General features: G+C 51.9%; 1 protein-coding gene across 1 annotated transcript; it reads left to right on the top strand.

The window, feature by feature from the left end:
• The first annotated feature begins 2,182 nt into the window (after positions 1-2,182).
• Positions 2,183-5,525, top strand: LOC144138118 (uncharacterized). Its single transcript, XM_077670230.1, has 2 exons — positions 2,183-2,420; positions 3,648-5,525. Exons 1-2 carry the CDS (start codon positions 2,256-2,258, stop codon positions 5,379-5,381), a joined length of 1,899 nt encoding a protein of 632 aa, XP_077526356.1. The 5' UTR covers positions 2,183-2,255; the 3' UTR covers positions 5,382-5,525.
• Positions 5,526-12,286: the final 6,761 nt, after the last annotated feature.

Raw genomic sequence — 12,286 nt, 5'->3', positions numbered from 1 at the left:
TCTCTCTCTCTCTCTCTCTCTCTCTCTCTCTCTCTCTCTCTCTCTCTCTCTCTCTCTCTCTCTCTCTCTCTCTATGCTGCGCGCACGCTAGAGCGGCCGGTCACGGGAGAGATGGCAACACTGCAAGCCAAAAACAAAATGGCTACCAGACGCTTCGGGGTGCACGAAGTGGCGGAACTCTCAAGCGTAGTGACGCTAGCGTGCGCCGGGCAGCGAGCACCGTTCTGTGCGCCGTGTGACGTCACTGCTCCTCGCGCATGCGCAGCACGGCTCGCCAGGAGCCACGCGAAACTGCTCAACCTCGGCCAGTGTAGCTCACGCTACAAGAATTCGTGGCTACGCCACGGCTTCCGACTGTCGTCATAAGGTGACCTCCTCCAGCTTATCGGAACTGCGGCCCGTCCCACGGAGTCCGCAAATGGTTGAAAACTTGCTGACTCACGATAGAATAGCTTCCTTTGTGGTACAAGCCCGGCATTTCCTCTGCGCACCGAGCGACATCTACTGCTTCGCTTGCAACATCCCCTCCGTCCTTTTGAGCAACTGTTAGGATGGGGCGTGTTACCACCACATTGAACATGCTCCGCACTATGGCATCAGTAGCCTTCTGTTTTCTGTAGAACCTTGAGTCTTGGTTTGAACGGCCTGGGTGAGAGCCCTAGCAGCGGAAATACTGTCACAGTGTGTCAGCCGCCGAAGAATGGGACGCTAGCTCATGTTCACAACACTTGTGGCTGTGTACTAGCGTTCCATTCTTCCTCGCCGTAGCAATATTTTTCTGAACACCCCGTGATTTTTGAGTGTATAATGTAGTCTTACCTCAATCTGATCCCCTTTTTGGTAAATAAAAGTGATTTCGTCTGTTTTAATTACGTTTAGGTCCGGGGCGCCGTATACTTAAGTTTTGAATTAATAATTTTGAACATCGTGTCCAGTGAAGCGATCCCCTAATGCCCGTCGATAGGAACAGAGGTGTCAGCATTAACGACTTTTTTTTTTTTTTTTTTTTTGCGGGAGTTTGCCTTACGGCATAACAGTCATATATACAACATTACATTGGTTTCACGCAGAAACGTCAATAGAGACCGGTACTGAGGGCCCCATATCCACCGCTGTAGATCAGGGGGTCTCCCAGGATGGAGCCCTGTGCCCCGGAGGTGTTGCAGGCGAGAGGTTTGCAGGGCAGGGCAGGTCCATAGAAGGTGGCTCGTGTCGGCTTCAGACGCAGGGACCGTACAAAAGGGACAGGTGTCCGCAAACGGTGCGTGATAGCGGGAAGGCCAAGCGTGGGTCACTGCTGGGGATAATGCCACCCCAACTCGAAGCCTCCGCAGCAGGACCTCCTCCCAGCGAGCGAGCCCACTGGGGAGGTCGGTTCCACGCGGTGGAAGTAAAGCACGCGTGGCGCGGCGGAGGTTCTCGTTTTCCACCAGCAGCTGAATCGAGGCTAACTGTCGTCGTCATCATCGTCGTCGTCCTCATTAAGGAGCTTCTGCAAGGAGCGCTGAAGAAGCGCGTTGTGCCCGCACTCGGAGGACGGAGCTGCTTCCGGCGACCGCCATACCGAGACGTCATGGACAACAAGCACAGAACGGCACTTCGGCGGCGGCCGATAAACAAGGCGGAGAGAGAGAGAGAGGAGACCACTTTATTTTCACCGTTATTACCCACGCAACAGTATTATTTAGGAAATTTCTTCAGATACAGGGCTCCATTAGCAGTAGTGTATTGCTCAATTAGGCAGCCGGCAGTTTTGTTTGCACTTCACTAACTCGTTTTTCAACTCCCCCCCCCCCCCCCCCTATTTTCTGGCAGCCATGTCAAGCAGGCGCTCAAGCGGCCGCTTCTTCTTCTTCGCGTGGCCCGCGCAATTCCTTCGCAATGAGGCCCGCCCTGAACGCAGCGGAGCGACGAGGTGTTTGAAGTTGGCGCCTACGTTTCTGGAACGTTCGAGTCCGCTCGAGAAGGTCGAGCGCCACTAGCGAAACCGCGCGACGTTTCTAGAGACCCGAGGGCGTTTCGAGAATTTTCTCCTTCACTTTTTAGTGCCCAGGTGGCGCTACTTATCCAGCCGGCACTCTCTTATTCGCCAGCGAGGTTGGTGACGTTTTGTCACAGCCATTCCTCATTGGTGGTTGTTTGCGTGACGCAATTCAAGTCGTCCTTTACCGTTCCCCCTTCCCCCCCTTTTCTCTTCAGCGTGTAGGCGGCTGTGGAACGTCGGTGTTTTTGCGCTGTGGGGGCATCCGATAAATATGAGCCACAGACGAACTCCGTTTCAGTTTAATCCCGACCTCAGCTCGGACGAGAGACGTTCGGAGATTCTACGACGCTTTGGATTTCAACCCGAAGAGGATAACATGTTCTACGAGACAAATTCGCCGTCTTGGTCGACGGACTGGGCCAGCAGATTCCACAGGGTAAGCCAAGTGGCTTGCTGCATTCCCCGTTGTTGCGCAAGCTGTGACAGCGCATTTTGCGTTTTCTGGCAGAACAAGTAGTGGCTGTTCGTAGTTGTAGCCGTTGTGTCTATGTTCACGGGCACGTAGATCGCTCTCAAGCGCTATTGATCGTACCCTGCTATAAATGGGTCAAGAGCGGTAGCAGCCGTTGCACGCAGAGACGGTCTCGGCAAGGCTTTGTAGTCGGCTTGGCTAGCTACGTGAATGCCTTCCTGGCTTCGCTCAAATGTTCTTCGCTTGCGTTTTTTTGGGCGGAAATGACTGTCGTATTAGCTGACGCGGCAAATTGCACAATGGCGCGTTTATTTTGCCGTGCTTGTAAAACCTTTGGACAGATTAATAAGGTGGGCATGGTTCCTAACCTTCAGACAGCGTGGCGGCTGGAGACCTTGAACGCTCGGTGCAGCGCGGCGTTGGCGAAAAAACGCTCTAACAAGCAAAACAGTGTTCGGCAGCAGCGACAAATAGCAGGAGAAAAAAAAAAAAAGGCTGGCGACGAGGCTAGAGGATAATTTGAGAGGTTTTTTAACATTTGGTACAGTGCATTCTCTTGTGAACTGCCTGGTTCGTTTTCGCGTTGTCTGCGCGCGGTCTTTTTTGCTTCGTCATATATTTAGCTCCGCCACGGTCAGTGGTCTGTTGCTATTTTGCGTGAAAGCCTCCCGCCGAGTTGACGGCACGGCATTTGACGGCCGAGAACGCTACGGGAAACGCGGGGAAAAGGAAAACAAAAATCTCGGCATCGTTTCCGAGCTAAAATAGCTGTGAACGAGAGGGCGCAGCGGCGTGGGGTTAGAAGAGCGTCGCGCAACGTTGCTTTTCGCTTCCGTTCACTCGGTGCTGAAAAGCGAAAGGCTGTATCGTGCTTTCCCCACTTTCGCTTTCGTTCGGTTGCGAAGAAATGTCCGGTCGGAAGAGGAAATCTCAGGTACCCGCATTTAGCGCGTTTTTATGTGTGTTTAGCTGACTTCCGGTTTCGCGGCAGTGACCAGGATAATTCGTAATTGACTGGTAACTGCTTGAAACGGAACTTTAGTGATGCTGTCAGTGAACCAACAGTGCATTAGTCAAATGGTCTTCTTTTTTTCTTTTTTTTTCCTTCATCTTCTTATTGTTCGGATTGTTGCTCATTCTGCTTGGTATAGTCGTTGAGTGTGCCTTACCTTCTTTTTCTCTCTTCTGCAGCCCGGCTTCTACGATGATCCTGAATGGCGCAACACTGGCTCTGTCTTTGGCAACTCTGGCTCGGGACCTGGCTCGCCTCAGACCCGGCTGCGCCGTGGCTGGACTGCCGACCACGATGACGGCGGAGTGCCGATCAAGGTAGTCCACGAGGGGTCTTCCGGTGCGGCGCGTGGCTTCCACGACGACGGTGACGCCGCTTCGGAGACGTCCTCCCAGGGCAGCCGTTCCAGCTGTTCTAGCGGGCGCAGCGGTGGTGCTTCCTCTTCCAAGACCCGGCACGAGCCTCGTGTCCACCACATCCCCATCATGGTGGAACCGCGCGTTGGTTCGAGCAGCTCCGGCTACAACTCCGACGGGGAACTCCGACAAGGCCGCAAAGTCTCCGCAGACCACGCCGCCGCCGGTGAGCCCAAGTACGCCCATACAGTGCCCATCGAGGTGGACGGACGCGCAGCCCATGGTCACCCCAGGAGACCACCCCAGGACACCCAAGACCAGGAGATGACCGATGGATCGGAGAACGTGCGGGTGATACCAATCGAGGTAGATTATGGTGGGGAAGCAAGGGCCAGGTGCAAGGCTGAAGGTGAAATGAACGGACCGGCGACAGGTGAGCGGTCTTGGGCTCAGACGTTCCCGAGGCAGAAGTCCCAGGAGGCTTCGAAGAACACAGCACCGCCATCCAAGTCATCTTCAAGCGGCAAGTTGGGCCGAAAGGGTGGCACATCATCGGCCAAGGGTGGTTCAAACGCAGAGCCGCAGCAGCAGGAGGACCAAGGCCAAAAGCAGCAGAAGCACAAGGCTGAGGAACAGCTCAGGCAGATTGAGGTGGAACTTGGTAGTCTTCGCCAGAAAGTGCTAGCATTCGAAGGCAAGCCCCAAGACAAGCAGTACAAGTACCTGGATGAGATGCTGACCCGGCTCATGCTCAAGCTCGACGTGGTGGACCCGGCAGGCGACGCTACCATTCGCCAATTGCGCAAGTCAATGATCAAAGAAGTGGAGCAGGTCATTAACCGTCTCGAAGGCAAGCCCCCGACAGACGCTCTGGTTGAGATTGACAAAGGAAGCGTTGTTGAGGTTTGCAAAGGAACCGTCGCTGAGGGTGGAAAAGCCGTCGCTGAGGGTGGAAAAGCTGTTGTTGAGGGTGGAAAAGCCGTCGTTGAGGCTGAAGATGACGAGGCTGACGAGGGGTCACTCGGTGCCCTAGCTGAATTCATCCCCAACGGTTCAGCAGCCGCGGGTGCTAAAAGCACTGGAACAAAGGTCCCTGGAGGGAAGAGTGACACCTCAGGACCGGGCAACGCTCTTGCTAACCCGTCGGAGCAGTCTCCAAAGTCTGAGTACATCAGCTTCAATGAGACGTCTTCGGATTGCAAGTCGTCGTGTCATATCCAGAAGGACGAAGAAGCAAAGGAGACGCCAATGGAGACTGAGGCGGCAGTCTCGTCGGAAGCCCAGCCATCGCAACATGTGCAGATGCCCCCCGCCATTGGTGGTGAAGCGGGCGCGCAGGAGGTCAGCCTTCCCGAGCTGCCAGCCATTCCGATGCCCGTGGACTTAGACTCGTCTGTGGCCCATTCCTTTGTTGGCAATGTGGAGGAGCTGAACGGCACAGGTAGGGGCACCCCCATCAACGAACAGTGCCTGAGCTCGCTCAACGAGGGTGACATGGATGGGTCACTCGGCGAAACCAGCATCCCCACGGAGAACAGTGGTTCGACGGAACTTTGAACGGTTTCCCTCCAAAGTCGTGTCACAGTATTGCACCAACAGCTGAGATGAAAGGGGCCGGTGTTGGCAGAGGGCTGCTGCTGGCCCGACAGACTGTGATGGGAGCCTCAGCAGAGCTGCTTCCGGCAAGGACTGGCTGTACATACTGCTGTATCTAAGTCAAATCTTTGAGTGTACATAAATTCTTCTCTCGCATCTATTTAAGCAGGGCATGTTCCAAATTGATATGTTGAATAAATGTCTAGCTTCTCCAAAATGTGTCTACGCATTTCCTTTGCTGAGTGTGGAGGTTTTTCTCCTTGAAATGCACTTTGGAGGTGGTGACGGGTTTCATTGTGCGAGCCTCTGGACACAGAATCTTCTGCTGCTCAGTTTCCTGCTAGACTCGTTTGCAAAGGCCCAAAGCCGTGCCCCAGAAAACATTTTTCCCCATCTGCGTGTGCGGATCATACCTGATAGCTCATTTTGGCAATAAGCACATGGTAGCTTCTCAATTCGCATGTTATGCTGCAACCATATTGACCATTTATAGCAAAGCAATTTTAATAGTACCACTGCAACATTTGTGTTTTGCAGGCGACATTGTACATTTAAAAGTGTGCAAGATTTCTGATGGTTGCGATTTCATCTTTATAAATGGTAGGTGCCTTTATTGACAACACGTGTTCACGGCCGGTTCATTGGTTACTTGGTAGGTAGCGTGTGTGGTTGATTATTGGTATAAATGATTACCCCGATGTTCAGTTTTAATTGCACCAAATTAAAAAAAAAACATGTTTAAAAGGGCTGTGAAGGCAAAAATACAAATTTGGTTCATTCAAACGAAATCTTTCCCAATAACAATGACGTCATTTTGAATGCTAATTTTCAACAACAAAAGTAGGTGTTGACGAAAACAGAAGCAGCAGTGGTGATGTCATTGCGACTTGTTTGTGTCGTCGGTGGCCACAAATCAGAACCACGGCATAGAAACACGACTGCGATTGTAGGAAGGTGTCGTTGATTTCGTTTGTTCCTACTTCTTCAACGCTAACTCGCTGGTAACTCGCCGCATATCCTCCTGGTGCGTCACTGATGACGTCACGTAGCGCGAAATTTGAAAAAAAAATGACTTTTTTGTACCAAAGTATCCAATTCTTTCACTATAAACAAACCTGTATTTTGTTTTCATGCCCTTTTCAAGCGTACCTCACTCTTGCTTTCAGCTTGCGTGTCTCGACAGCCACCAGAAAGCGCACTAATCATGCTGATTTGCACAACAGATGTACACTTGAAATGATTTTTGGGCTGTGTTTGAAGCGGAGGGAAAAAGTCCCCCTTTCGAATGCGGTCCTATTCCGTGGGTTGCTCTCATAACAAAGCTTCATTTCTAATGAGATCACGGTATAATAATGTGAGCTCGCCGTGCTCGGGCTGTTTGTTGCAAGGCCGCGCACACGTCCGTCGCTTCTGCCACAGGATGACTGACAGCAGGAGCGGAGCGGAGAGTGCGAGAAGCCAGCAGGAAAGCTACCAACAGGAAGGCGCGAACCCATAGAGTTAGGGGTTTGAGGTCAGGGGAGAGGGGGGGCTCCCTCTTGTAGTCAGGAAGAAGGGGCGCACCCTCCCCCCCCCCTCCCCGCTGCTCTCTGCCTATAACCCCCCCCCCCCCCCCTAAAAAAAGGGAATACTAACTGGAGTGGTTCAAAGCACGAGGCGACTTCAATCACCATTCTGTCTGTCTGTCTGTCTGTTTCGCTCCCTTGGACGTAGTTGGCGGCAGCAGCTAGGTTAGGGTGGCTAGGTCCAGATAACTGCACACTCTCACAAGCAAGCGAACTTGGTCAATCCACATATCTGACATTACCACTTCCGCATTACGTAAGCTAATGGTTTCTAAGAAGAAAACTAGCATCTGCACCCTCGCGCACTAAAATTCTATGCCTTTGCTCGTTCAAGGCTTGAGTATGCTTCCATTATTCGGGATCCCCATATCAAGAAAGGTATTATGAATCTGGAGCGTATTAACACAAAAGCAGTTAGGTTTATTTCTGGCAAATATCGCAGGCTTGATTCCCCGACCACCCTAATGTATATTAAACGACATTTCTACTTTAGATCTCGGAGAAAGTTTAGTCATCTTTCCTTTCTTTACAATTATTTGTGTGATAATGTAAAAACTGATCTCTCTGACATTGTGAAACCGCTATCAGACTCGTCATGGTCATGAATATGCTCTAACCCCTACTCTTGCCCGATCATTGCCTAGAACTGTGGAAGATTGGAATTTTTTGCCATGCGACGTCTGCCTTTCTAATAGGTTTCTTGGTGACCTGGAGCGCCACCTTCTTACTTTTTTTTTATTCTGTATTGTTGTCTGTTGTTTTTTTACAATTATGTTTTGATGTACCAACTCCTGCTTGGGCCAGCACATTCATTGGCCTGCAGTATTGTGAAATAAATAAATAAGCAAACAGGATGTCGCGCCGTTCCGCAATTTTTCTCGCCACAGCTCCAGATTGACGCGCAGCCCTGTCGCGTACTTTCGCTGGAGGGTGCACCGTCGCCAGTACATTGATATTCGAGCCGCCCATTGTTCTTCCGCCGTGGCTCTTCCTGGTTTGATATGTCCCGGTCACGGATGGCATGGCAGCTGATCCACTTGTTCGCGCTGCGGGCCTCGCACGAGCTTTGACGATGTGCCCGACTGCGCCATCTGTGCGGCTCCTTTGGCCTGCGCCCCTGTGCAAAGGGAGCGCTACCATGGGTGCTTTTCTTTGCGCCTGTGGACCTGTGCTAGCGTCCTATATATCGTAGTTCAATAACAGGCCGTTAGCAGCCCCCCCCCCCCCCCCCTCCTAAAGGTCACTTCGTATAAAAAAATTCCCCCGCATTTCCCCGAGGGGGAGAATGTGAAAGTGCGAATGCACGGTTGTCGGCCCGCTTGCGGCGCTTGCGCTCGGCCCCCGCAGCCCACCGCCTCGCCGCCTTCTCTTCCATCTCTTCCATCGGGTTTGTAGTATCACGTGTACACCACGCAGTTATCAAGCCGCTATAACGCCGCTGAGTCGCCAACGCACGCCGCTGACGACGTAGTTTGAATGCGTTAAACATATAAGGCGCGTCACTAACACTGATAGCAGCGTCGTGTCCGTGGCTTGGTCGGTAGAGCGTCGCGCTGCGGCCGCAAAGTCCTCGGATCGAAACCTGGCGCCGGATGCTGTTTCTTTTTTAAATATAGAGGAGCACTGCGGACGCCAACGCCGCCGACGCCGCCGGCGGTGGATGGTTTGGGGTCGCTTATAAAGTGCATTCGCACTTAAAACACCACGGGATAAACGGGACCGTATTTATTGCGGAGTGTTCAGTCCCGTTTGTACGTGTTGTGTGTCCCGGCCTGTTCTGCCACTAGAGTTGACACCCGGATCTGACGAAGTCAGCTGGAGCTGCGAACTATTTCGTTAAATTGAGAACTTCGTAAAATCGGGACTGTCATTCTACAAGCAGCTGATTCCATAAATTCGATGTCTAAAGGAACGCGCATCCCAGCAGCTACCTTGACACCGTATGGCGGCGGCGGCGCTCGCCTGCCGATAATCTACAATGCGCTTGATAAAGTCGTCGCACCCCGCTCGGAACAGAGCGCCTTTTGTTGTACCATTTCCCCGCTGAACGGAACGTTCTTGGATCTCATATCCTTCAACAACGTAAACAGGGCTTCCTCCAACTTCTCATGCGGGGTGGTTGCATGGTCTTGAGGTTCTTTCGCTCTAGGAAGCCTACATGTGCCGCGCCTTCGACGAAGGCGCGGCGCATGTAGGCTCACTATTTCGCTCCAGTAACTGACGCCGCCGGTAGGCGATTTCAATAAAGTATTTCACTCACTCACTCGCTTCTACGCAATTCCAGGTGAATTCAGTGGCATGGATGATGACGTCCTTTTCCTTCAAGATCGTGGAAAGCGCACTGGCCGGGATGCTGTGGTCTGCGGCCACGGGGCTGCTGAACATACTTCGGACAGCACCGTCATTGCCTCGTTATTTTTTCTGACGTGGCGCAGACTCGCAGTAACCTTCGTGGCGTTTTGACGAAACACATTCGGCATTGCAGCTTTTTTAAATGTGCCTGTTTCTACTTCGTTAAATCAGGAATGGCGCTAAATCTATTTCTTAGTTCGAGTTCTTAAAAGCATTTAGGAGTATAGGCTCCATCGGGGGCATTTTTTCGTTATGTCGGGAAAATCGTAAGATCGAGTTTTAACTCTACAGGAATTCGGTTTAGTCATATTAAATCAGATTACCGTATTTACCCGATTCTAACGCGCCCCCGATTCTAACGCGCACCCGATTTTCCTGGCAAAAAAAAAACGAAAAAACTTGCACCTGCGATTGTAACGCCCACGGAACTTTGTGACCCAGACAGACAAAATGCCAGAGAAGTGGGCGATTTATTTCCCGAAGTAATCTCACTCATCTTACTCCTTGTCGCTCTCCGCTGACCACAACATCTCGGCCTCGGTGCCTTCAAGCGCGTTCGCGATGCCACACTTCTGAACGAACGTTGAACCATGGTCTATGGGATCGTGGCCCACGCCTCGCACGCCCATCCAGAGAGCTTCTCCAGAGGTGCACGCTTCAGCCGACCGCTCGTTTTGAACGCGTGGGAGCCGCTGCTGCCGTTGCTGTTATCAAGCGCGCAAGTGAAACGATTTGACGATTTGTGTGAACTCCGATAGAATAGCCTAGGCGCCTAGGCTTGCTGCGTCCGAAAAATTGTTGCTAAAAGCTTTGGCGCCATCTTGAAATGGCGATGGCGATGGGTGGGGCGAAATTTCCGCTGTTTCGGCAGTTCCGGCTTTGTATCCGATTCTAACGCGCATGCGATTTTTCGGCCTATTTTTTCGGAAAAAAAGTGCGCGTTAGAATCGGGTAAATACGGTAGTCCAGCAGGGGCGGCATTCTCAGGTTTGTCCGTTTCACAGTATTCATTTCGAGTGAGCGTTGATTGGCTGAAAGCGGACTACCCAGCACACGTTTCTGTGGACGTCATTGATCACAGGCTTCGCGTATGCAACTTCGCTATGGCTGAAATTGGCGCGAAATGGATATTTTTGGAACGGACACAAATCATCATTTTGCCCCAGGACTAGAATTTAGTTCAGTTACGTGTAATTAGTTATCTGACGGCGACAGTAAGTCTGTAGAAGTACATGCAACGACGTTTCATGTGAACAATGTGTGGGCGTGTAAAACAGAGTATGTCTGGACTATGAAGTTTTAACAGCGAAACTGTTGTTGCTGCCCGTTATGTGTGGCGCGTAACGCGTTCAAAATACCAAGAAAAAATTTCCCCGCATTTCCCCGAGGGGAAGAATGTGAAAGTGCGAATGCACGAGTTGAATTTGCGCGGTTCGGTAATGTTCGCGAAAGAGAGATCACACACACACACACACAACCACAAAGAAAGAAAGATGCATTTATTCACAGACACCTATTTGTGTTGTCGTTGTACTTGATTGCTAGAGCGGATCTCAGCTTTGAAATTTCGTGTCAGTACTCCTTTAAGCGGGTGCATTAGCCCTTCTCACGCCCGATTCCTGGCCAATCCCCCACGTGGGTATGTGCCATGTCAGCGGCCAGGCAGCGCGCGCCCATCTCCCCCCCGTTGCCAAGGAAGACGAGGAGATTCCTGGCCAATCCCCCACGTGGGTATGTGCCATGTCAGCGGCCAGGCAGCGCGCGCCCATCTCCCCCCGTTGCCAAAGAAGACGAGGAGATTCCTGGCCAATCCCCCACGTGGGTATGTGCCATGTCAGCGGCCAGCCAGCGCGCGCCCATCTCCCCCCCGTTGCCAAGGAAGACGAGGAGATTCCTGACCAATCCCCCACGTGGGTATGTGCCATGTCAGCGGCCAGGCTGCGCGCGCCCATCTCCACGTGCGCGGACATCGCCGGTGGACGCAGGTTCAGGGTCGCTTAAGAAGTGCATTGCACTTAAAATGCCGAGCCTTCGTGAGCGCGTGCCTTGCGGCGTCCGCCGAGCGTCCCCAGCTCGCGAAGCGGCTTTAACAACAAAAAAAAACACAGAAAGAAGAAATACTGGTGATAACCTATGAGGAGCGCCTCGCGTTTCCTAGCAACCAACAATGACACAGCTGGCGCAACACCTGCTCCACGGAACCTCGACGTGACTCCAGGAACACTGCGCATGCGCCGTGAACGTACACGCCGCCGCTGCGCCCCACCTGTCGTCAAGCGCTACCGCGCATGTAGTGCTTGGCATGGGGAACTCGGCGATATCGATGCATATGACGATGACTGCTACTAGCACACTGCAAAGGGACGACGGAACATGTAGATAAACATTTTCAAACTTATACAAATGCGTGGTGATGTGCCCTTCAGTGCTCACGTAAAAAGAAATCCTGCAGCTTCGCTACTGTCGAAGCCTTCCACGACTTGGCGAGTTTTTTTTTTTTTTTAATTCTTGGTCTTTTGGTTGTTTAGATGCTGGTAGGCACTGAGCAGAAATTTTCAAAATTTATGAACCTCGTCTTCTGGGCACCATTTATTTGCATGTACCCGCCTGGTTTACCCGTCACTGATGTGTTTGGCGTAAACAAAGGATTTCAGAGTCCCCCTTGGCATAAATATTTCTTGTAGCGGAATAGCTAGTTGGCCGTAATGTGGGGCGCGTAACGCGTAACCCACCAAAAGAGTGCGCTACTGGTGGGAAAAGGCTTATGGGGACGCGCCGTAGCATTGCATAAACGGTACTGCTGACGAACTGCAAGACTACGAAACCACTGGTATATGGTCCTACGGCTTGACTACTGCTGAAAACTACGCACAAGCTCATATATGATCAGCGAGCGATTCTTGGCAACTCCGTGAACTGCTGCCACGGAAGAAGGTTTTCAACTCCGAA

This window comes from Haemaphysalis longicornis, unplaced genomic scaffold (assembly GCF_048455015.1).
Source record: "Haemaphysalis longicornis isolate Haplotype H1 unplaced genomic scaffold, Haemaphysalis longicornis Haplotype H1 scaffold_5, whole genome shotgun sequence".
Classification (NCBI taxonomy): Eukaryota; Metazoa; Arthropoda; class Arachnida; order Ixodida; family Ixodidae; genus Haemaphysalis; species Haemaphysalis longicornis.
Note: the sequence above shows the minus strand (reverse complement) of the source record. Positions and strands in the feature narration are given on the sequence as shown.

Coding starts and splice junctions, on each gene's coding strand:
- LOC144138118 (XM_077670230.1), top strand. CDS start 2,256: ATGAGCCACAGACGAACTCCGTTTCAGTTTAATCCCGACCTCAGCTCG. Junction 2,421..3,647: donor GGGCCAGCAGATTCCACAGG/GTAAGCCAAGTG, acceptor TCTCTTCTGCAG/CCCGGCTTCTACGATGATCC.